The sequence below is a fragment of the Gobio gobio genome (genome assembly GCF_949357685.1).
Source record: "Gobio gobio genome assembly, chromosome: 13".
Lineage (NCBI taxonomy): Eukaryota > Metazoa > Chordata > Actinopteri > Cypriniformes > Gobionidae > Gobio > Gobio gobio.
Genome location: NC_137106.1, coordinates 52,774,838 through 52,799,848, shown reverse-complemented (window position 1 = coordinate 52,799,848; position 25,011 = coordinate 52,774,838). Strand labels below are relative to the sequence as shown.

General features: G+C 38.3%; 1 protein-coding gene across 1 annotated transcript in view; it reads right to left on the bottom strand.

Annotated features, from left to right (window-relative positions):
• Positions 1–1,222: 1,222 nt before the first annotated feature.
• The window catches only part of dlst (dihydrolipoamide S-succinyltransferase), a 44,025-nt gene continuing 20,236 nt past the window's right edge, over positions 1,223–25,011 (bottom strand). Inside the window, exons 9-15 of the mRNA XM_079833473.1 lie at positions 22,188–22,264; positions 19,140–19,237; positions 11,292–11,422; positions 7,923–7,996; positions 7,679–7,762; positions 5,795–5,962; positions 1,223–1,778 (exon numbers count right to left, since the gene is read on the bottom strand). Of these exons, the coding sequence (XP_079689599.1) occupies positions 1,644–1,778; positions 5,795–5,962; positions 7,679–7,762; positions 7,923–7,996; positions 11,292–11,422; positions 19,140–19,237; positions 22,188–22,264 (767 nt within the window). The 3' untranslated portion in view covers positions 1,223–1,643. The remainder of the gene's footprint in view (positions 1,779–5,794; positions 5,963–7,678; positions 7,763–7,922; positions 7,997–11,291; positions 11,423–19,139; positions 19,238–22,187; positions 22,265–25,011) is intronic.

Genomic DNA, 25,011 nt, shown 5'->3' with positions numbered 1-25,011 from the left:
GATCAGTAAAAGAAAAGTGTTTTTAATACAAAAAAAGTCAACCTTCAAATAATAATGTTCAGTTCTGCCCTCAGTAGTTGTTGGGGACTGCTTCTGCAGAAATGAGGCCATCAGCCTGTGGCACTGCTGAGGGGTAATGGAGGCCCAGGAGGCTTCGATAGCGGCCTTCAGCTCATCCAGAGGCTTGGCTCTTGCCTCTCTCAACTTTCTCTTCACAATATCCCACACATTCTCTATGGGGTTCAGGTCAGGAGAGTTTGAGCACAGTAACACCATGGTCAGTAAACCATTTACCTGTTTGTGCCAGGTCGTGCTGAAAAACGAAATCTTCATCTCCATAAAGCTTTTGAGCAGATGGAAGCATGAAGTGCTCCAGAATCTGCTGCATTGACCCTGCCCTTGATCAAACACAGTGGACCAGCACCAGCAGCGGACATGGCACCCCAGACCATCACTGACTGCGGGGACTGGACACTGGACTTCAGGCATTTGGGCATTTCCTTCTCCCCAGTCTTCCTCCAGACTCTGGCACCTTGACTTCCCAATGACACGCAAAATTTGCTTTCATCCGGAAAAAGTACTTTGGACCACTGAGCAGTCAGGTCGGCAGTCTTACGCATGATTGCGGTTTTGAGTAATGAACCAGGCTGGGAGTTTTTAAAAGCCTCAGTAATCTTTTGCAGGTGTTTAGAGTTAATTAGTTGATTCAGATGATTAGGTTAATAGCTTGTTTAGAGAATCTTTTCATGATATGCTAATATTTTGAGATAGGAATTTTGGGTTTTCAAGAGCTGTATGCCAAAATCATCAGTATTAAAACAATAAAAGACCTGAAATATTTCAGTTGGTGTGCAGTTTAGTTAAATTTTTATCATTACATTATGGAAAATAATGAACTTTTATCACAATATGCTAATTTTTTGAGAAGGACCTGTATATATATATATATATATATGACGTTCAGCCGTCCTTACTGTATATAAAAACTGCCACTGAGCTAGACAAATTATGTGGGCGTGGTCTGAGCTGGACGAGCTCATGAATAGTAATGAGCTCAGGCAATATTTCTCCGCTTGTGTCTTTTCATTGGCTAGAGCTGACAGAGGAGGAAGCAGTTCATGTTCATATTTCCATATTTTGAGTGGCACCTTTAAAGCTACAGGCCATCAGACGCTAGTGAACTGACTTGGCTTCTGTTTGCTGTACAGAAAAGACAAATCTGGAGCATTTGAATCTTTTTATTGTTTAAAATCTCATAGTTTTGGTTCTTTACAGGGGCAGATTCTGATGGAGTTGTGCGGGAACACACTGGAACATAGTGTTTCTGCTGAGCGTTACACAGAACAGATTAAATATGACATACTGTATATTACTAGCATCATTTCGTCATTTAGAAACAAATAATTGCACAGGTCATGTTTGGTGTGCTGAATTGTACAGAGATGGGCTTTCCTTCGAGGGCCACACACCCCATGATATTCGGAAACCCGGCGGACATTTACACGGTAAAACAAGTTGACATGAAGCTAATCGATGCGAATCCCACTCCAATCCCCGCTGCCGTCGTTACTCTAACAGTGGCGCGTCTGGGCCTAGTGTGTGTGTCAGACGGGCTGTGAGTGTGTGTGTGTGTGTGTGTGTGATCACATGTCCAGCAGCAGCACCCGCGGGTCCTCCACCACTGATTTGATCTTCCTGAGGAAGGTCACCGCCTCTCTGCCGTCAATCAAACGGTGGTCATACGTCAGAGCCACGTACATCATCGGCCTGACCTCCACCTGAACACACACACACACACACACACACACATTAATGGCATGCACTTATTCAGCCGCGCTGGTTCTGGAAGTAGTTTTTCCATTCATTTCTCCCGTAGGGATTTTAAAACATCTTAAAATGAAACAACCAGCTAGGAGAATCGCTACATTAGAAAAGCTTGATCTGAAACATCTGAAAAACAGACTGAACAGCTTCAGTGAGGGGAAAGAACTACAATCCCATGATGCACTGCGAACAGCATAATCCAATTAAAAACTACAGAGAAAACACTTTAGTATATTGAGAGGATATCTGGATCAACTCGATTCCGTCATTTGTGGCGCTTCATGGGAGTGGGCGGGGCTCACTCGTGTCACTCTGATTGGTGGGATTTCTGCACAGCATCATGGGTAATGTAGTTTTTCTCCACTGATTCCAGTTAACCCTCTATCTATCCTCAGCGTTGCCATACGGCAACAATTAATTTATACTAATTTCCATGTTATTCATTAAAAAATACAATAAATTGCAATATGGGAATGAAAAGTCTAGGCCTTAAAGGAACACTCCACTTTTTTTTAAAAATAGGCTCATTTTCCATCTCCTCTAGACAGGGTTCCCACTCTTTCATGAACACCAGATTCAAGGACTTTTTAAAGCACATTTTAATTAAAATCAAGCACAATATATACGATAAAGGTGTGTGTGTTACTGCCAATATATCAAATACCTACTGTACCTGAGTCTGTCATTAATGCAATAACGCTGAGGCATAAACTGACAACTAAAATACAATTTCCAATGAGGAAAAATGTCCAATTGTACAAAATCCAATGAGTAAAGAGGCTGGTGTACAAGATGCAGTTTTTGCAGCTCTTATTCCTGCTTTTAACATTTATTTCACAGTAGTTTTAGTTTTCTTTTTTATAAATCATTACTTAATTAAAACATCAAAATATAGAGATAATATTGTATACTTGAATTTTCCAATTAAATGAAAAGATATGAACAAGTTAATTCTTAGGCATAAAAAATAAGCAAAATTATTTATTAAATCACCTGTACATGTACCTTTTTAAAAACCAATTTGAAAGCTTTTAAGACCTGCACATATATTATATTTAACAGATATAATCGCTGCTGTAATAACGGCCCAATTCAAATATTTACATGCTTTTCTTCTTTTTATTTTTGAGCGGTGATGAAATATTGCTCTTGTAAATACTTGCCAGCATTTCGGTAATGATCTTTAAAATGCATCCAAATTACAGCAAAGCGCAACGTACGGTGGCCTTCAGTGGTCAAAACGGATATAAACAGTGAATTTTGAAGTGATATATTCTAGAAAACTGGTAGAAAACTACCACATGTCCTTGGTGTTTGTCTAAAAACTGTAGGTAATTGGGCCGGGGATTTTTACACGGGAAAAACACTGACATTCTGGATTCGGGGGGCAATAAAATCACAGACTAGCCCCTGACAATGATGAAAATACCGTATGACCCCACCAGAAACAACTATCCGTCCGAATAGGGCTTTAGACAGTAGATGGCGCTTATGGAACAGCAGAAATATATTGAAATATCTTCCTCCAGTAATGCTGTTTTGTTCTGGCTTTGGCTGCTCATGAAGGCTAATGTTTGTAATAGCACAATGCTACTCTAACAAAATATAGCTCACACTTAATTCAAGCACTTTCAAGGACCTGTGATTATTTTCAAGTACTTTCCAGGCCTTGAATCCATGAGTCTGAAATTCAAGAAGCGTGGGAACCCTGTCTAGAGTTGAACAGTTGAGTTTGACCATTTTTTAATCCATTCAGCCGATCTCCGGGATTGGCCGGAGCACTTTTAGCATAGCTTAGCATAGATCATTGAATCTGATTAGACCGTTAGCATTTATAGGAGACGGAAAATGAGCCTATTTTCAAAAAAAAGTGGCGTGTTCCTTTAAGGTAGCCAATGAAGTGCTGTTTTTAAGTCACATGACATTTGAATGTCTTTCCCGCTGAAGAAATCGCTCGATTAACCTCATTTCTCTTCTCGAGGGGGATTTTTTGCATCTTTTGATGAGTAAAATAGATATTTTTATTCACAAATCCACTTTGTCGAACATAGTTTTACTGTAAATTGAGAAAATTTCAAAGTTGCCAAATGGCGACGCAGTCCCACAGTGGAATAGCAGAAATGTATTTCCCCACTGGGATTTATCGACAACATAATGCAGTTATTTATCTATTTAAAGCGTTTATTGTAGTATAGTTGTGTTTATGTATAAGCAACTAAATTATTTGTTCTTGTCAGAAAATGAATACAGCGATATATTTACGGTTAGCTCTTCCATGAGACGAGAGTGAGGATGAGTTATAGGGAACGATAGGGATTCAATGATAAGATTTACTTATCTTTGGTTTCCCAAATATATACATGATCAATTTATAAAAGAAATGTGCATTTAAATAGAAAAGAAAATCATGTAGAAAAACTACTTGTTTGACCATTTTCCGGTGTGGTACAGCGTATATACTATATTATATTTGACTTGTTCTTCAATGTTCATCCGATTAATTACTTGCTTTGAATAAATGTCAACAGTTTGTTATTCATAATAAATTTCACACTTATTTAAATGAATTGCCTTTTTAAATAGTGTATCCTCACACAAATTAGTCTATTTTGTGTTATGGTGAGTATTTTGACAGCACAGTGAGACTCGATTACTTATTTGTGGTGCTCAATGAGAGTGGGCGGAGCTTTCTAGAGCTGCAATTCTCTGATTGGTGGAATTTTCTGTACAGCCTCATGGGTAATGTAGTTTTTCAACCCAAATGTGAACGGATGTTTTGAGCTCACAGTAGGTCTGTCTTTAACCCTTAATCGTCCCTCAGGGTTTACGTTTGAGTCCCTTGGGCTCAGATAGACCCCAAACATTTACAGAGCGATTGCATAAGGAAATATACATTTTTTACATGGAAAACTATATATAATTTTTTTTATTTACTTCTCAACTATACATTTCTGCGGTGTTTTTGTGGGTATTTGGTAGTTTTTTACCTATTTACTGCACAAATACTTAACTATATCATAAACTGGCTCATTAAAAATTATTTTTTTATGAAAAAATCACTTGAATGATGATCTTAAATAAATATAAATAGTTTTTGGACATTTCTCTGTGTGTTAGGGATAGAATACCGCCATCTGTAGGTTTGTGGAAAAACTTTAGGAATTATAGTTAAAGAGAAAGAGAGAGAGAGAGAGAGAGAGAGCAATGACCACATTATCCACTAGAGGTCCAGAGGGAAGTTATGCAGAAGTTAAGCTGCCTTTCATCTTTCTTTTATTTGCCCTTTTCTCTCTCTTTCTCATGATTGCTCCATGTTGCATTTGTGCTCTAGTATTTGTCCTTCATTTACGTATGAAAATCTTTCATATTTATGCCAGTTTTGTTGATTTTATTTGCCAATTTCAATAAAAATACTCTCTGTTGCAGTCACACACGTGTGTGTGTGTGTGTGTGTGTGTGTGTGTGTGTGTGTGTGTGTGTGTACGCGTGTGTGTATGAGATAGAAAGTTCGTTCTACTTTGTGTTTATGCTCTAGGACCAGACCTTGATATAAATGTAGAAATTTTCAGATTTATACTGGATTTAGTTGATTATTTTTGACAAAAAAAGTGATTTTTTTTTTTACACTTTCCCATTCATTTTCAATGTGGGCTCAATCTGACCCCAGAGGGACTTAAACGGTACATTTTTTTTTACACACCTTTAGAACAACCAAATCAAGCCCAGATTTTTTGTGCATGTTTAGATTATTTAGTAAAGTCACAGAGTCTCATGGCCCTGAGATGAAGGGAACACTTTTTAAAAATGGAGGGAAAGTCCAGTGGGGTCAGCTGGAGCCCAAGGGCCGATTAAGGGTTAACAGTTTATAAGTTATTGTAATAAATAAGTTCCTCTATGAAGAAAATGAATGGCGTTTTACTTCATGAACACAACTGTTGCACTCTCAGGTGACAAAACGTTCACATCTAACCTTCCCAGCAATGGCCACGGGCCGGTCGAAGATGCCATGCATGCCCAGAATGGCAGACTGTGGCGGGTTGATGATCGGGGTCCCAAACATGGAGCCAAACACCCCTCCATTACTGATGGTGAACGTGCCACCGTCCATATCCTCCACCGCAAGTTCATTCTTACGAGCCTATGGGAAAACCACAAAGCAGCAAGACTTAAACACAGTCAATTAAACAAGCTCTTTTGTCTTCTCTGCATTTCTAATAGACCTGGCATTGTATATTCTGAATATAGTTGGCACCTCTTTTGGATGAAAACGAAATCATGTTTGACGCACATAAGTAATTCGAGCAAATTGAAAAATCTGAACTTTGGCGTATATTCGTGGCGCGTTAACCAATCAGGAGCTTGCTCTAGTAGTGACAACAATGAGGACAGAATCATCTGTGGATACCCGGAGCTGTCGATACATCTTCATACTTTATAGAAACAGGAATAAAAAGGATCTTGCTTGGAAGAAAGTGAGTGAGGAGGTCGGACAGTCTGGTGAGTTGTAAAAGTAAAAAATTTGAGCTCTACATATTGAGACTACAAGCTATAGCTAAAGCCGGCAAATTGAGTTTATTCACCGTATTTTAAAACAATCCATGTCAGCCATTTCACAACGAGACGAGCCGCTGGCAGAAGCCCCGCCCATGAGGCGAATTCACGTCTGTTGTGAATGTCACATGTGTGAAGTTTTAGCTCAAAATACCCCACAGATCATTTTTATAGCATGTTAAAATTGTCACTTTTTGATGGTGAGCAAAAACGTGCTGTTTTTGTATGTGTGTCTTTAAATGCAAATGAGCTACTGCTCCCATCCTCTTTCAGGAAGCTTGTGTTAGCAGCTCTGATTACCTCGCGCGCACACACATACACATACACACACACGTTGGGTTTTCATGTTTTATGGGGACTTTCCATAGGCGTAATGGTTTTTATACTGTATAAACTGTATATTCTATCCCCCTACACTGCCCCTGCCCCTAAACCTAACCCTCACAGGAGACATTCTGCAATTTTACATTTTCAAAAAACATCACTGAGTCTGATTTATAAGATGTTTTCCTCATGGGAACCTAAAAATGTCCCCACAAGGATGAGGATTTCGGATATTGCCATCTTTGTGGGGACATTTTGTCCCCATAGCGTAGGGATTACCAGTCCCCACACACACACACACACACACACACACACACACACATACTGTATCAATAAATGTGAAAGACGGACGACAGCTTGAGCGACTCGACTACAGCAACTCTTCCTCTTCTCCACATGTTCCCGGGGGCGGGGCTTATGTCAATGTTAGGGTCAGTGATGTCACTAACTCGTTGTAGTCCCAACCAGCCGTTTGTTGTAGTCCTTAAAAAGAGATTTGCTCCCTTTGCTTTGAACGTTGAGCGTCGTAACTTCTGCAGATGTTGTTTACGCTCAAACAGCAAGTGTGAAGAAACCCCAAATGTCTACGTTTTGCTTATTTGACGTCACTTTGGAGTATTAATCGTAGCACATTTCAGATAATAAAAAAACACGCCTTGAAGTTGGTGAACACGGTGTAGCACATTATTTCACGACCACACTTTGAAAGCCCCTGAGCTAAATGCGTAAAAGGTGCTCTGATTCCGCTCTTCAAACCGGACCAAGTCATTAGAGGAATAAACCGCAGCATTTTTCAGAAATTCTATGGTTTGATTTTTCCTTTCACTAGGCATCAGCTCTACCAGTGACACCACCGCTGTTTTTTTAGGTCATGTAACATATTTACCTAAATAAAGATTTCTGGTTAGTTGCTCCATTTGCAGCTAAATAAGCATGTCTTCAGACAGCAGCTCAAATCATTGGCTCAGATCGGTCTCACCTTTTCTCCCAGTTCGTTAATGGTTTTCTCAATGTCTGCAAAGTTCATTCCCTCCACTCCTCGGATCACGGGAACCACCAGACCCTGTGAGACGAGAGACGTCATCAACGCTCATTTCTCACGATTCTTTGATGAGCAGAACAGCATTTATTGAGATTGAATCTTTCGTAACATTATAAATGTCTTTACTGGACCTGTTCTCATGAGAGTCACACTTTCAGAGGAATAAACCTGTGGGAATTACCTTTGGTGTCGCGACGGCCACACTGATATCCACATAATCCCGATACACAATCTCTTTGGTTGTGTCATCAATGACTGCATAGATAAAAACAACCGTCAATAGCTTATATATATATATATATATATATATATATATATATATATATATATATATATATATATATATATATATATATATATATGTATGTATGTATGCATGTATGTATTAGGGCTGTCAATAGATTCTTAGGTGTGTTTAATAGAATTATATGGACTCCTTATATTTGGTGTCCTTTTGGAGTCTCCAATGAACCCTGAAGCTGCAGAAAATACAGTTTTTCAATCTGATTGTTTACTTTGGATACAGCAAATTATGACAAAATGAATGTTTAAAGGGGTTTTAACTTTAGTTAGTGTGTAATGTTGCTGCTTGAGCATGAACAGTATCTGCAAAGTTACAGCGCTGAAAGTTCAATGCAAACGGAGATATTGTCTTTTAAAGTTATGGGAGTTTTTTGCCTACAAAAACGGCCGGTTTGGACTACAACAAGCTTCTTCCCGGGTTGGTGACATCATGAACACCTGCTATTAACAAACACTGCCCCCGCGAACATTCAACAAAGTGGGCGAGGCCACGTCGCCGTCATTACGAAAGAGAGAGAGAGCTATTGCAGAACTACAAACTGGCCATCTAACCAATCTAAAACCATTGCGTTTTTCGGAGGGATGGGCTTCACAGAAGCAGGAAGCAAACAAGCCGTTCAAAGGACGACAGCGGTGTGGAATAAAGGTCAAATATAAGAAAAATATGGCGTTAAAAAAAAACTAAAGTATTAAGACATGTTATACTGCGCCCCATAAACACAACCAAGCCTAGAAAAAAACACGGAACCTCCCCTTTAATGTGATAAATGGCGTATACTTAAAGGGTTAGTTCACCCTAAAATGAAAATTCTATCATTAATGACGTCCCCTCATGTCGTTCGACACCCGTAAGACATTTCCTCTCTCAAGACCCGTCGTTACAAAGTCCATCTCACTCTAGTGGGTCAATATATCTATAATAAATATTATTATATAAATTTAATATATATAACATATCTTCATTTGTGTCTGAAGATGAACGGAGGTCTGACGGGTGTCGAACGACATGAGGGGACGTCATTAATGACACAATTTTCATTTTAGGGTGAATTAACCCTTCCAGTATACGCCATTTATCACATTAAACATTCATTTTGTCATAATTTGCTATATCCAAAGTAAACAATCAGATTGAGAAACTGTATTTTCTGCAGCTTCAGGGTTCATTGGAGACTCCAAAATGACACCAAATATAAGGAGTCCATATAATTCTATTATATAATAAATGTATACACACCTAAGCACAAATGAATTAATGACAGAATTTTCATTTTTGGGTGAACTAACCCTTAAGTGTGCGATTAAATTGCGCTCTTCAGAAACAAAGGCAGAATACGACAGAGCTCGTGTTTTAAAGCAAAGCACACACTGGAACGAAACATTGAGTAAAAGCGCGATGTGAGTCTCTATTCTCTCTCGTATGATGTGATCTGGCCTTCTTTACATCAGTTTAACTCATAGATTTGTTTAACGGCTTTAAATGGCCTGATCACAAACAGAAGCAGAATGGAGTTAAAGAGTTAGATGGACATTTCCTCCTCCAGGGTTACAGGTGCTGTAGATGCTCAGTGTGATTGTGACGAAACGTACATTAATGACGCATTTTCACGTACTTCTGTCATTTATTTGTGTTAATTGCGTTAAATTATTTTAACGCGTTAACTAGGACTTTAAATTAACACATTAACAGCACTAATATATTTATTAGGGCTGTCAAAAGATTAATCGCATCCAAAATAAAAGTTTGTGTTTACATAATATATGTGTGTGGACTCTGTTGATTATTATTTATATATATATATATATATATATATATATATATATATATATATATATATATATATATATATATATATATATATATACACACACATTCATGTATACATGTAAGAAAAAAATATTATTTTTATATATAAAACATTTATATTTATATATATTATATAAATGTATATACATCAAATATTTCTTAAATATATACATGAATGTGTGTGTATTTATATATAAATAATAATTAACAGAGTACACACACATATATTATGTAAACACAAACTTTTATTTTGGATGCGATTAATCGCGATTAATCTTTTGACAGCCCTAATATTTATATATTTATATAAATGTCACTAGTTTGTCATCTAAAACACATTTCACACTTCTATAATTGTCTGTAAATCCTCAAGCATATTAGTGTAATGAGAATGGAAACGTTTCACTGGAAGTGTTTTGTCATTTTACTAACATTGAGATAATATTAAAGTTTTTAAATTAGCTTTTATTTTTATCTTTACTGTAATTTTGTTGTGGGTTTGTGTCGTTTTTAAATGTGTTTTATTTTTTTTAGTACATCAAGTTTTATTTTATTTCTAATCAATATTTGGAATATTTTTCTTAGTTTTTTAATTTAATTGTAATAATTGTTAGTAATTTTGTAGTGGGTTTTTGTAATTTTTAAACAAATGTACATTTCTTTTTTAGTAAATCAAGATAAACTAAATGTAAATGAAACATGTTGCCTTGGCATCTGCTTAAGATGATTTTTTTATATTTTGAAATAGTTTTTTATTTTTATATTTTCTGTTTTCATTTGAATTGTTAGTAATTTTGCCGTTCGTCAGGCCACGCCCCGGTTCCTCGGGTAAAAGAGCATCTCAGATTTACAAAAACTTATGGGATATTGTAAGTACTCAACTGAACAAAATATATAACACTGGGATATTATACTGAAAAAAGTTACATAGTGCACCTTTAAGTGAAATAATGCAAATAAGAAAAGTTGCATCTGCTGAAATAAGTTTTTATTTAGTTTTTTATTTTAATTGTTAGTAATTTTGTAAATGTATATACATTTGATCTTATTTGAGTTGAATTTTCTTTGATTTGAAGTAAGAGGTGGTTTTAGTTTTAGTGCACAATAGCCCGGATCGTGAGAGCGTTCAATCAGACACGACGCATGCAAGTATCCGAAGAAGAAGAAGATGAAATGGTGTGACTCTGGGCAAATATAGACACACACTGGCCTAATGAAACCGTGTTAAACGTGGCTGTCTATGTAGGCCAAGCCAATGAGGTTTGGAAGGAAAGAGAGGAGGGGGTAATCTGTAAAACATGTTCTTTAGACTCGAACAGACGACCACATAACCACACACGCTTACCAGCGGCTTAACCTGAAGTGGTCAGAAGCTGAACGCTGAACTGCAAGGTGTGTGTGTGTGTGTGTGTGTGTGTGTGTGTGTGTGGAGACACGTACCAGCGTTAACGGCAGGCTGGTCTGTCAAAGCGTAGGCCGCCGCTTTCACAAACGCAGACATGAAGCCCAGCTTGATGCCGTGTTTCTTCAGGAAAGCATCTTTATATTGTTTCCTCATCTCTGAGATGTTGCTGTCATGGAGGAGTAAGAAAACCTGTCAGACATCTGCTCAACATCAGGTCATTTCAGGAAACAGATGTTTAGCAGAATGTTCACGCTGCTCAATCACAGCGGATCTGTTAAGCATCATCGAACACAGTTTTCCGGGACTTCTGAAATCATATTTTCCTGTTTATTAATGTGCAGCTGCTTTTTAAACAATCTGTACTGTATAAAGTGCTGTGGCAATAAAGCGGACTTCACTGATTGAATGGAAAAAGCTGCATAAGAATAAAAACCCTTTTGTGGTACACAGAACAAATAACTAATAGGCTTGAAACACAAACAGTGTGTGAATAACATTTAGATTAGGGTTAGCCAGGAGTATAGAGCATAAATATTTTCTTTTTTTTCTGGTTACCTTGAGGTCTGATTGGTTAGTGTTGAGACTAGCACTTCGATAACAAACATGAGGAAAATAAGGAAGAGCACGTGCAGAGCCGCTGTCATTTTGTGTAGATAGATATGAGCTGTAATATTACACGGGTCCTAACCAGACATGACGCGGAAACAACAACATACAAACTATGCCAATCTCAGCTACTGATTATGATTTATTTAATGTTTGAATATCATTTTGTGTGAGATTTACAGCCTTACTGGAAGCGAGACAATGATCATATTCACCTCAGACAAGAACATTCAAACCCTGAACAAACAAGTGTATTGTAGGACAAATTGGCTCTTCTGATTGGCTGTGATTTTGGTTGCGAGTGCTGTGCTTGCAGACTCCGCCCACACGCTCTTCTGATTGGCTGTTATGTTTGATTGATTTGGTTGCGAGTGCAGTGCGCTTGAGAGACTCCGCCCACACGATCTTCTGATTGGCTGTTATGTTTGATTGATTTGGTTGCGAGTGCAGTGCACTTGAGAGACTCCGCCCACACGCTCTTCTGATTGGCTGTTATGTTTGATTGATTTGGTTGCGAGTGCAGTGCACTTGAGAGACTCCGCCCACACGCTCTTCTGATTGGCTGTTATGTTTGATTGATTTGGTTGCGAGTGCAGTGCGCGAGAGACTCCGCCCACACGCTCTTCTGATTGGCTGTTATGTTTGATTGATTTGGTTGCGAGTGCAGTGCGCTTGAGAGACTCCGCCCACACGCTCTTCTGATTGGCTGTTATGTTTGATTGATTTGGTTGCGAGTGCAGTGCGCTTGAGACTCCGCCCACACGCTCTTCTGATTGGCTGTTATGTTTGATTGATTTGGTTGCGAGTGCAGTGCACTTGAGAGACTCCGCCCACACGCTCTTCTGATTGGCTGTTATGTTTGATTGATTTGGTTGCGAGTGCAGTGCGCTTGAGACTCCGCCCACACGCTCTTCTGATTGGCTGTTATGTTTGATTGATTTGGTTGCGAGTGCAGTGCGCTTGAGAGACTCCGCCCACACGCTCTTCTGATTGGCTGTTATGTTTGATTGATTTGGTTGCGAGTGCAGTGCGCTTGAGACTCCGCCCACACGATCTTCTGATTGGCTGTTATGTTTGATTGATTTGGTTGCGAGTGCAGTGCACTTGAGAGACTCCGCCCACACGCTCTTCTGATTGGCTGTTATGTTTGATTGATTTGGTTGCGAGTGCAGTGCGCTTGAGAGACTCCGCCCACACGCTCTTCTGATTGGCTGTTATGTTTGATTGATTTGGTTGCGAGTGCAGTGCGCTTGAGAGACTCCGCCCACACGCTCTTCTGATTGGCTGTTATGTTTGATTGATTTGGTTGCGACTGCAGTGTGCTTGAGAGACTCCGCCCACACGCTCTTCTGATTGGCTGTTATGTTTGATTGATTTGGTTGCGAGTGCAGTGCGCGAGAGACTCCGCCCACACGCTCTTCTGATTGGCTGTTATGTTTGATTGATTTGGTTGCGAGCGCAGTGCGCAAGAGACTCCGCCCACACTCTCTTCTAATTGTTTATGTTTGATTGATTAATTATATTTTATTAACCCAAATATAATCTAATCCATGTATTATTTTTGTCATCATATTTTCATCAACAGCTGAAAAAGCGATGCTGAATATGATTGGAATATCTGAATACCAAAAACGATTATATATCTTGAATATAACTTAAGTACATCTTTATCGTTTAACAGTCGTTGTGACATGCACACACACCACAGAAATGAGCACGAAAAATGCTTTGAAATGTAAATAAGCCACTACACTGCAAAAAATGCTTTTCTTACTTAGTATTTTTGTCTTGTTTTCAGTCCAAATATTTAAAAAATCTTACATTAAGAAGCATTTACTAGACAAGCAAAAGTTTTTGTCTTGTTTTGGGGGAAAATAACTCAATTAAGGGAGTTTTTGCTTAAAATTAGCAAAATAATCTGCCAATGGGGTAAGCAAAATAACCTTAATTCAAACAGAAAACAAGATTATTTTGTTCACCCCACTGGCAGATTATTCTGCTTATTTTAAGCAAAAACTTCCTTAATTTGAGTTATTTCCCCCCAAAACAAGACAAAAACTTTTGCTTGTCTAGTAAATGCTTCTTAATGTAAGATTGTTTAGATATTTGGACTGAAAACAAGACAAAAATACAAAGTAAGAAAAGCATTTTTTGCAGTGCGATGGACTGTTCCATTTTTGTTGTGTTCTTTACAGATTGGCTTCAGCGCAAGTGAATATTAGTTTCTGTTCCTCTCAATTCCAATTTCGTTTTAACTTCTACGGTGGCCGATTTAGTCCAAGATTAACATCAACCTCGTCCACATTGGACACGGTGCCATCGAGAGTTAAAACGCCAAAGGCGAAGCTTGAATTTACGGGAATGTCCCTCTTTGGCTAATGTACTTTCAAGATGGAGAGGCAACATGGCGACCCGCATTCGAACCCTCACCCGTATGTATTTACAATGGCATATTATAAACTTACGAGAATACTTGAAAGAAGTAAATATACATCAGAGTCCTGCACGGGTCAGATTTTGAAAACCCGCACCCGCCCGTACCCGCAGTGCTTAAACCCGCATCCGACCCGTTTTCCGACAACAGCACTAATTAAAATCCGCACCCGACCCGACCCGCTTAAAATAGAACCGACACCCGACCCGCACTAAAATCAGTTTAGCATATCACATTATTGACACACTTACAAAAATGTTTATTGCCAGCATACAGAAGTTATTACACGACCATTAACACAAGGACAACTTCTGCCGGGAGCTTAACGTGGCTTAATGTACTGTTATTAAGAGACCAAACTCAGGAAATATAACACAAATACTGTTCGATTGAACTGCGTGTGCTTGGTTTGTTACCACAGTTATCTGCGTGCTTCCTCAGTGATGAACTTCCACATTTGCGTCTATCTTTTCTTAAACTCCTCATGATTCATCTTGACGGCTGCAGTGCAGGCAGAGCGCGCGCGCGGTTGTGATTCTTCTGTGAGGGCACGCGCCGCACGGCCACAGATGAACTGATATGGATTTGAAATTATTTTATCAACTTGGAATACAGGCAAGGCATATTTTTGTATTTTTAGGAACACATCTACAATATACATGCATATATTGTTTATATATAGGCCTATATTTGTTTGCACGTGACTGTTTAAAAACCCGTGTTTAGACCCGTGTTTCTCCCTTGTCCGACCCGACCCGACCCGCATCCGACTCAGTAGGATGTTTTTCACACGTTTCAGCAATATTCGCGGGTCACCCGCGGGTACCCGCACCCGTGCAGGACTCTGATATACATTAATGAGCACATATATTTTTGAGTGTTTTTAGCTAAGAATAAACTTAAAAAGTTACACAGTGTAGCTTTAACTCTCCTTTCTAAAACACCCAATCATGGATGTAGTGGACAACAGTCTGCCCAGGTTTCGAGTGAAAAGGGCAGAGACTGTAATTCTCCATTTTCCTGTCTCTAACGCCGTTTATCCTCTCCGGTTTCTCCGCTAACGGAATTAGGACCGTCCCAAGACACGCGCTCTCAGAGAAAGGAGAGAAGACGCGATAAAAATCTTCACTTTCCGAAGCCTTCAAATCTTATTGGTTTGTCATAATAGCCCATAACGTTCCGGGCGCCTGGAGCTCCCGAAGGCCCGTCTCAGGGGACGTCCTGGGGCAGATGCTCGCAGACGAGCTAGCTCCTACCACTCCAGACCGGCACAGTCTTCCTCCATCCCATCAATGCCAACGAGATTAGCGGCAGAACACCAACCCCGAGCAGCTGAAAGGCAATACGGCCATTTGCGCTGGGGAGAAATCCTCAAAGTGTCATCTTCAGGGGTTAGCGAGGACATTAACGTTTCCTTGTAAATTAATAAAGCCCCATTTTACCCTTCTTATCTTTGTTTTGACCAACATTAGGACCAAATATTTACATTCCGTGCTTTAAGTGGCGATCGGGTTTCAGAGATCTCTTCCTGTAGGCCAGATTCCAATCTATAACCATTTGGACGGGCATTGCGGAGCTTCTAATCAGGTTTGGGCAATAAGCTACATTTTCACAGGCCATCGACAGATTTCCTATGTGTCAGTGGTCAGTTCTGGACACTAATATGAAGCGTGCGCATGAAGAAAGAAAGAGTTTCTCGTGTGGTATCTCAGACTGGTTTGAGTAGTTTGTCAGGTGGTCAGCCATCAAACCATCACTCAGACCTCTATTTTAACTGATCAGACTTGTATTTTTCGTAAAAACGGACGAACAAAACTACGAAAATTCTCATAACTTTCAAAAAATGCACTCTTATTTAACCTACCTCCACCATTAGTACTGGGCGGTATGACCAAAACTGTATATCACGGTATTTTTCTAAACTATATCGGTTTCACTGTATTTTTTCCCCTATGCATGACCAGGTGTTATAACTGTAACAGGTGTTTAACTCTCGCAATTGCGAGTTTACATATTTGTGATATAAACACGAAAATTGTCGCAATTCTTTTTTCCTCAGTATTTGACTTTATAACTTGCAATTGCAGTTTAGATCTCGCAATTCTGAGAAAAGAAGTCAGAATTGCAAGATATAAACTCGCAACTGCGCAAAAAAGTCAATTGTGAAGAAAAGACTTGCGAGTTTATATCACGCAATTCTGACTTTATAACACACAAATGTGACTTTATATCAAAATTATGTCAGTGTTTCCCCTACCATTGTTCAGGACAAAAACGCCCCCCCGCCCCCCCTTGAATGAATGAAAAGAAAATTTTTTGTCATTACGGTCGACAATAAGAATTGCCCGATGGTTCAGTGCCAACATGAAAGACGCTCCCAGAGCTGCATCTTCACGGAAACTGATCATTTGCGCATTTTTAAGCCTTGCCAATTTAAATATTCAAGCGCTCATAGACGAGAAAGTGTCTCTCAGTTTGCTCGTCGCGAAGGGCAGCAACACAACACACACACACACGCACGGCCACGCGTCTCACAGCGCGCGAATATTCACACAAAATTATATCAAAATGACTGTCTTGTTGAGTATCATCGTAAATATAGTCGGTTAGGTCTTTTAAATGAACGTAAACATGAAATTTGCCAGTCACCGCCAGCATTTATGGTCATTTTCACAAGTTTTAATGGTCCACAGAATATCTAAACATGCAAGAAAGAACAGACCCACTGTTTTATTCCAGCTTCATATATTATTTTTTTAATCAACACTTGAATGTTGCAAGTTTCATGAAAAAGCAACATTTTGAGCATAAAGCTGAAAAAAATCACGTTTTTGTAAAAGACTAAAGTTACGTCCGAACGATGAACAAAACACAGATGTTGTAGATCGAGTCCATCAACACCCCAAAGCTTCAGTCCTATAACTCATCCTGGGTTGACAGTTCATTCAATAACATTAGGCAGTTGTGGTTTATATGCTGTTTAATGGTGATGATCGCGTTATTTGACATAATGCATCTGCTTATGATTTCGCACGTTTTTCCTGCTTCGGCTGTGTTATAACCTTATATGGCTCAAAAACAATACTAGGCCTATTTTATTTTATTTGTCTTTTTTTTTTTGTGGTGGGGTCAGTGAAAATTCTGACAGGGCAAGTAAAAATTTGAACCCCTGAAAAAAATCCTTAGCATTGAGCCCTGAAATATATTCCCCCCAAAACAACAACAACAACAAAAAAACACGGATTTGCGTGTAGTAACTTTAATGGTAAAAATTTAAAAATGCAATGGAGAAGGTGACAAACCTAAACGGGCAAAAATTAGGGTTTCTTTTCTTAAAAGCAACCAAATCCAGAGCAACAACTCAAGCAAAGTCAACCTCTGTTGTGTTGTAAATAATTGTGAGATGTATAAATAAATGTTGTTTATATTTATAAACCAAATTAATTTATTTATTGTCTATGGCAACACCACATATCCGTAACAACAAACTGACAAACCGAGGGAGAAACGCGGATATTTGCAATACATTTAAGAGTAGGGATGCACCGATATGATTTTTTGGGGCCGATACCGATTTTAACAAACAATTATTGGCCGATACAGATACTGATATTCATCACTTGCCCTCTTGTTTGAAATTTTGTTATTTAAAATAGTGTTTTTAAAGTAAAAAACAAAACAAAAAAACATTAACTTATAGCCTACTAGCTAGTTTATTGCTGCATTATCAAAAAAACTAAAAAAAACTCACACACAAATAAACGCGTGCCATTCCAAAAGCTAATTGTGTGTGTGTGTGTGTGTGTGTGTGTGTGTGTTTTTTTGTCTGTTTTGCACTCTTGATGTTTTAGAGATCTTCACTGTTGAGTCCTTCTTTCATCCTGGCTGATTTGTAGATTTGTACGCACAAAAAAACTCTGTATTTTCATATTTTTGCCAATTTCCCATTCATTTCCTATGGGGGTCATTTTTGACCCGAAGGTCCTGAATGTGACTTTTTTTTTTTACGACCACTTAGACTTTTCAAATCCTGTCCCCAATTTGGGGTGTTCATATACCAAGTACCAATAAAGTCACCAAGTTTCGGACCATTCCGATGAAGATACGATTTTTATTTATTTATTATAAAACGCTCATTTTTGACCCGAAGAACCCCAGAGGGTTAAAGGGACAGTTCACCCAAAAATGATAATTCTGTCATGATTTACTCACTCATTACTCCCCATATTAACTTCTTTCTTGTGCTGAACAGAAAAGATGATATTTTGAAGAATGTGGGTAACCGAACAGTTGCTGGTTGACGTCTATAGTATGAAAAACATGTGGTTACCCACATTCTTCAAAACAATTTTTATGTTCAGCAGAAGAAAGAAACACATTCAGGTTTAAACTTGAGAGAGTAAATGATAGCTGAACTATCCCTTCAAATGTTAACAAAACATTAAATCACTCACTGCTCTTGACGGAGAACGAGCTCTAATCAAAGTATAATATAAAAATATACAGTGAAGTGTATATCGAGTTTAATTTTTTATAACCGTTAATTCAATTTGTGATGTGAATGCTATGGTTAAATACACCAACAGTAGCTGAAAAAATAAAGCAGTTTATTTCATTTGTATATTATGTTGTGTATGTGTGTGTTATCTTCGCCCACTTTGGCCTAAATATATATATATTGTTAGCTCGTAAGGCTTTGTTTTTAAAATAGTGAAATTAGTTCTGTTGAACTGCTCAGTCACTTGCAAAATAGTAAAACCAACATGAAAAAGATTTGAGATAAAATGGTGATTTTCCTGAAAGAAACGGTGATCTGATATTTTTGCCGTATTGCCTCCCCTACCTCATATCAACTTCATTGAAGGTTGTCAACATGGCGCAGGTGCTCTGCGCTTCCTTCAGCCGCTGGGCGATTCTCAGCCTCATGCGGTTCATCTTCACCTGCACAAAACCACAGGAGGCCAGAGACTTCACAAGCTGAACTTATGATATAAACATTTATAAAGTTATTAACTCCCAACTCTGAAAAAAGTCAGTCTTTTTTTTTTTTTTTACCACAGAATTGGACTTTATAACTCGCAATTGTGAGTTTATGGTAGGGCTGCTCGATTATGGAAAAAATCATAATCACGATTATTTTGGTCAATATTGAAATCACGATTATGTAACACGATTATTTCACATGACTTTGGGAATGTGTTGTATTTATTAAAAATACACCTTTCAACAATTCAATTGTGAAATTGTAACATTTGTTGTACTTTTTGAACTATTAAAATAAATAATATAACATATATTCAAATCAAAGTATAAAAGTATTCACGTAAAAATGATAACCACAAATAAATAAGATCAACAATATGGTTCGGCTAGATATGCTTTCCAGGTACGTCTAACATTAGTTTTCAGGTACAGAAATGTATCAAATGTAAAATATTGCATATTTGAGTGCATAAATTAAAGATGAATCCTATTAAACTTACAAAAGCTATTCAATCCGGATCGGATATGCGTCGTCTTTCTCGACTGTATAAAGTTCACTTAAGGCATATACAGACTATGTCTGCTAGGATAATCATCAAGATGGACGTCGACATACGTTTTGTGTGAGTTTGTCCGTTCAAGAGCAAGACTTGAAAGAGAACTCAATATTTGCGCGCTGAGAGACGTGTGCGCGCTCTCGGATGAACGCACAGTGACACATTTCCTCACAGCGCGTGCGGCTTCTCATTCGCGTCTTCTGGCACTAAACCCGGGTGATGACGGTGAAAACGACTGGTCATATTCAAACATACGGCAGCACTCGCATGCATTGAACAAAGTTTACAAAGAGAGAATTATTTAAAAAATATGAGGGGAAAAAAGGACGTTTACACGGCACCCCTGCTCTCGTCAGTTTTTGTTTCTTTATTAGATTGTCATCGGTCACTCTGTTTAATTTTCAAGTGGTTAAACAAATTTGTGGTGTTCCCTTGCGTTGCAGCCACTACCATGTAGCAAATCTTGCACGTCGCATGTTTCTGCTCGTCGTCTGATTCCTCGAAGCCAAACTGTTCCCAGACAACGGAGTTGGTTTTGCCTTTTTTGCTCACCAAACGCTGCTGTAACTGCCCTCCTTCTGCCATCTTTACTCGCGCCGAGTTTTTAAATTCCAGCAGATGATATGCACACGAGACTCACGATCTGAGAAAGTTTGTGGCTTCGGGAGGGGCGGATGAGCGCGTGCGCGTTTCATTCCGAACGCAAGACAAAATAAGAGTGTTCTTGCAAAACTGAACATGGCAAAATAATCGTTTTTTCTCGATTGTACTATTTTGGTGATCGTTGGGAGGCAAAATCGAAATCGAAATTCGATTAATTGCACAGCCCTAGTTTATGGCCACGTCCTCACTAAAACGTTTTCATGAAAACGCATCTTTTTCTCTCCGTTTTGGCCTTCCGTCCACATTGACTAGGGTTGGGTAGCGGTACCTATATAACCGGTGTGTAACCGGACTGAATCAGAACGCAGATTTCGGTGACACTTAAATTCAAGCGTGTTTTCGCACTTTGGCTGGTGCCGAGCCAGAGACAGACGCCCTCATCACATATTACAACTACTAAGTGTTTTCAACCACATCATGTTTATTTTAGGTTGCAGACATTTAAATGCACATAAGTACTAACACACAATATGATGTCTATAGCGGCAATAACAATCCTTCCAGACGGTTATAACTTGACTACGTGTTTTATTAATGTCAGATACACAGTATATAGTAACTATATAGTTTAATCTATTCTTCTCCCAGTTCAGCGGTCACTCACTTTCATGTGTTTCGTGAGACGTGGATACGTGTTATAAATCCGACAGATCCGATTCTCTGAGCCGCAAACTAACATGGCGCATTATAGATCAGCTGACACATTCACTCACACATATTTGAAAAGCAGAATATCAGATAGTTCGTGACATAGTTTGTGAATAAAAAAAGAAAAACGAAATAAAAGCGATACAGCTGTCATACAGCGCTATTGCAGCTACTGTGTGTCATGTGAGAATCATGACACGTCGCTATGGAAACAATAATTGATGCGTTCTAAAATATTAAGCCAGAGAATATGGTCATATTTCTGCAAAATAAAGCTGCACCTTGAAGCTGTTATTACTGTGACTGTTATTTAGTGTTAAATTAGGCCTATTGTGTTAAGTGGCTTAGGTTTCACCAAGTAAATTGTGTTTTGTATCTATTTATATATTTAAGTATACCTTAAACTTTTAATAAATTGTTAAATTTAAATAATAATAAAAAAAAATCAATAAAAAGCCATTCTTTAAAGTCGTTTTGTGGCTCTTTAAATAAAAAAAAAATCGTTTCTCTGATTTAAACCTGATGCTTGAGTTAAATTGGGATTTATTTCTCTGTTTCAATGAATTATTTTATTGTCTTAATTTGGCATGACTCAAAATGTTCACGTAAATCTCCAAATGGAATTTACCACTGTCACACGTGTGTAAACAGAGCCTTTCCTTTAGTGAAAGAGATGCATTGACTCTTTATTATCGAACAAATGGCAACAATACAACAGGCTCTACTAATTTGGGAGGTGGCGAAAAAAGAAAAGCCACCATTTTAAGTCATTTCAGATGAAATTCAGACTTACTGAATATCATCAGAGATGAAGAACGTCAAGATATAATTTGAGAACCACATTGACATTTTGTGGTCTAGCATGATCATGCTAACACACAACTGCACAAGTGACTGAAGAAATCAAACGCTGCTAGTCCTAGAGGAGCTAGTCTTTACTGGTCTAAGAAAGACCCTAACAGAACGAGCACATGAGGGTGGCACTGGTGAATGGGAACCAGTATATGAGCTGAAGTGTTAGCGGTGTTAGCGTGTCTTACCCTGTGCTCTGAGCGGGCGGCTTTGGCTCCAGTGTCAGCAGAAGCAGGAGCAGCAGCAGTGGGTTTGATGGCTGAAACTGTCAACACACAAGAAGGAGACGGTTCAGTCCTTCCATGTTTAGTAGCAAAGGCAGGGCATCAAATTGAAGGGTTCTTAAGACCTGCACAAATATTAATACCATATGGGCAAGGTAGAGCAATGTCTATGGTAACACCCTAAAAACCAGAATTCAAAATTTAGATTTTTGCCATATTAAAACAAAAACTTTTTAAATTTGTCTCTGTGTGAATGAATGGCGCAGACACACACACACACACACACACACACACACACACACGCGTGAGACGCTCATGGTGTGTTTTCAGCGTATGCCGACTCACTATATGAGGACATCAACGCATTAACCTCATCTCTAGAGCCGCTCTGAGAGTCACTTGATCAGCATTTACGGTTTCATTTGAGAAAAACTCTCGTCATATCATAAACACACAGAAACTCAAAAGTGTTCACGGCATCCCGTCAAAATCAGAGTTCGGTTTAACTGGAAGAAATTGTGACAGAAATATATAACTGTTGTACAGTCGAATTTAGCCACATCTCAATGTAATAATAATACTAACATTAATAATAAAGAAAAACGTTTTTCATAGGGCCCTAAACATGTAACTATTGTTAAAGGAAAATAGGCTCCTTTTCCGTCTCCTCTAGAGTTGAACAGTTGAGTTTGACCGTTTTTTTTTAATTCGTTCAGCCGATCTCCGGGTCTGGCGGGAGCACTTTTAGCATAGATCATTGAATCTGATTAGACCGTTATAATCTGTCCAAAACAGGCCAAATAAGGGCGTTTTCACACCTACCTTGTTTGGTCCGGATTTTCGGACTTTTCAGTTTGGTCCGAATCAAAATACAGGTGTGAAACCTCCCCGTACCACGATCTGGACCAAACAGACGAAATTTGGTCCGACGAAAAGAGGTCGTCTCGATCCGGATCAAACTGAACAAAGGTTTGGTTTGTTTCTAGTGTGAAAGCATTTTCTGTATAGTTCGGACTTTCAGAACATTTACAGGAAGTTCCTGTTTATGTTTAAATATTATAATGTTATTTAAATTCAATCTAGGCTACATTGATTATGAAAAGTGAAAATATGCGCAATATGTCAGAAGACAGAAGGTCAGAAATAATTTTGAACGAAATTTTGTATGATTTTGCGTAGAAAGCCTTTCTTTAATGGGAATTTCGTTTTGTATAAATTGTATATTTATTTTATTCAACGTTTAATCAGATAATTGCCTGGATTAAATAAATAAGAAGCAAACAGTCTATAATCGCAGGAGCGATCACATGCTTTACACATGAACTGGAGTAAACTCAAATAAACCCAAACTCAGATACTCTAAACATGAGAAATATGTGAATATAAAGCTTGAAATGTCCACTTTTAAACGTAACAAATAAAAAAATAGTCCAGCAATGCGCACTGTTCAATAGTGGCAACGATATGCATCCGTTCATTCACTCTCGTCAAATACGCTGACGTCACACACACGTCCGTTTACAAATCAATCAATGTCCAGATGCCGCCCATATGAAGAAGACGAGTGGACTCAAGTGTGTCATGTACAGTTCTTTAGTTCGCTCGCATAATTGCAATGTGAAACCAAACCAAAACTAACCGAATATATAAAAAGTATCAAAACATGAACTTCGGTTCGGACCTTGGTGCGGACTTTCAGGTGTGAAAACGCCATAAATCTCGTCTAAACAGTCTTGCGTGTATGACATTTAATGTCTTTTTGCGTTTAATATTCACAGATGCTAACAGAATAAAGCCTACCTTACAATCAGCCCTGAATCCGTCACGTTAAGAAACGTGTCAAAACGATGTAGCTGAAGTAACGTTACAGCGCTTCACTAGATGTGTTTGTATGAGTTGACGTGTGGATCGTCAGTATTTGAATCTCAATAGAGCGCGCGATCCGTGGGCGTGGCCGCATTAGCGGATAATGAAGCGGCTCGCGAAAGACTGACAGCGCTCTCTTTTCAAACTGATTACATAAACACAGAATATTTGTTTTCGATTTGGTTTACAGTGTTTAAAACCTGACATGTCAGCGTTTCTTTAGACATATGTCTCATGTTTGTGAGACAAGTATTCACTAAGCTAGAGGTCATTTTCTGAAGACTATCTGAATGAACGTCTTTGACAGAGAGGCTGCAGATCGCGCATCATGTGTTTTCTTTATTTTGCAAAAAGCAAAACATTTTGTTTTTATTGTGACTGTACACAAAAAAATAGAAACTTAACAGATTATAATGATGTATAACACTTGCCTGAATGATAAAAAAACGACAGTTATTTGAGTCTCTTTGGCACTGATAAGAAAAAAAGAGAGCCGATCGCCTCGAAAGGGTTAAAAGCTGGAAAAACAGCCAAAACTGGCAACTCCGCAGTGCGTCAAGGGCAGAGCAAGTTTAAATATCCTTTCTAGTCTGTCTTCCCATCTTGTAATGCCGCTGTTTTGGGGTATTTTTTTTATATATAAATGATTTGTAATAGAACAGACACCTTTAATAAATTGTTAAAAATGTATGTTTCATGATTTTTATTTAATTAGACATACTTTTTGATTACAAAAATTTAGTAATATTTATAATTTATAATATATTATACATTTATAATATAATATTTATAATATAATTTAGTTGGGGGGGGGTTATTTGCAAATGACACATTTCTGAGCGTGACTTAAAGAGAATGACACATTTAATATTTTAAAAATGATTTTATTTACAACACGGAAACGCCTGGAACTCAAGGAAGT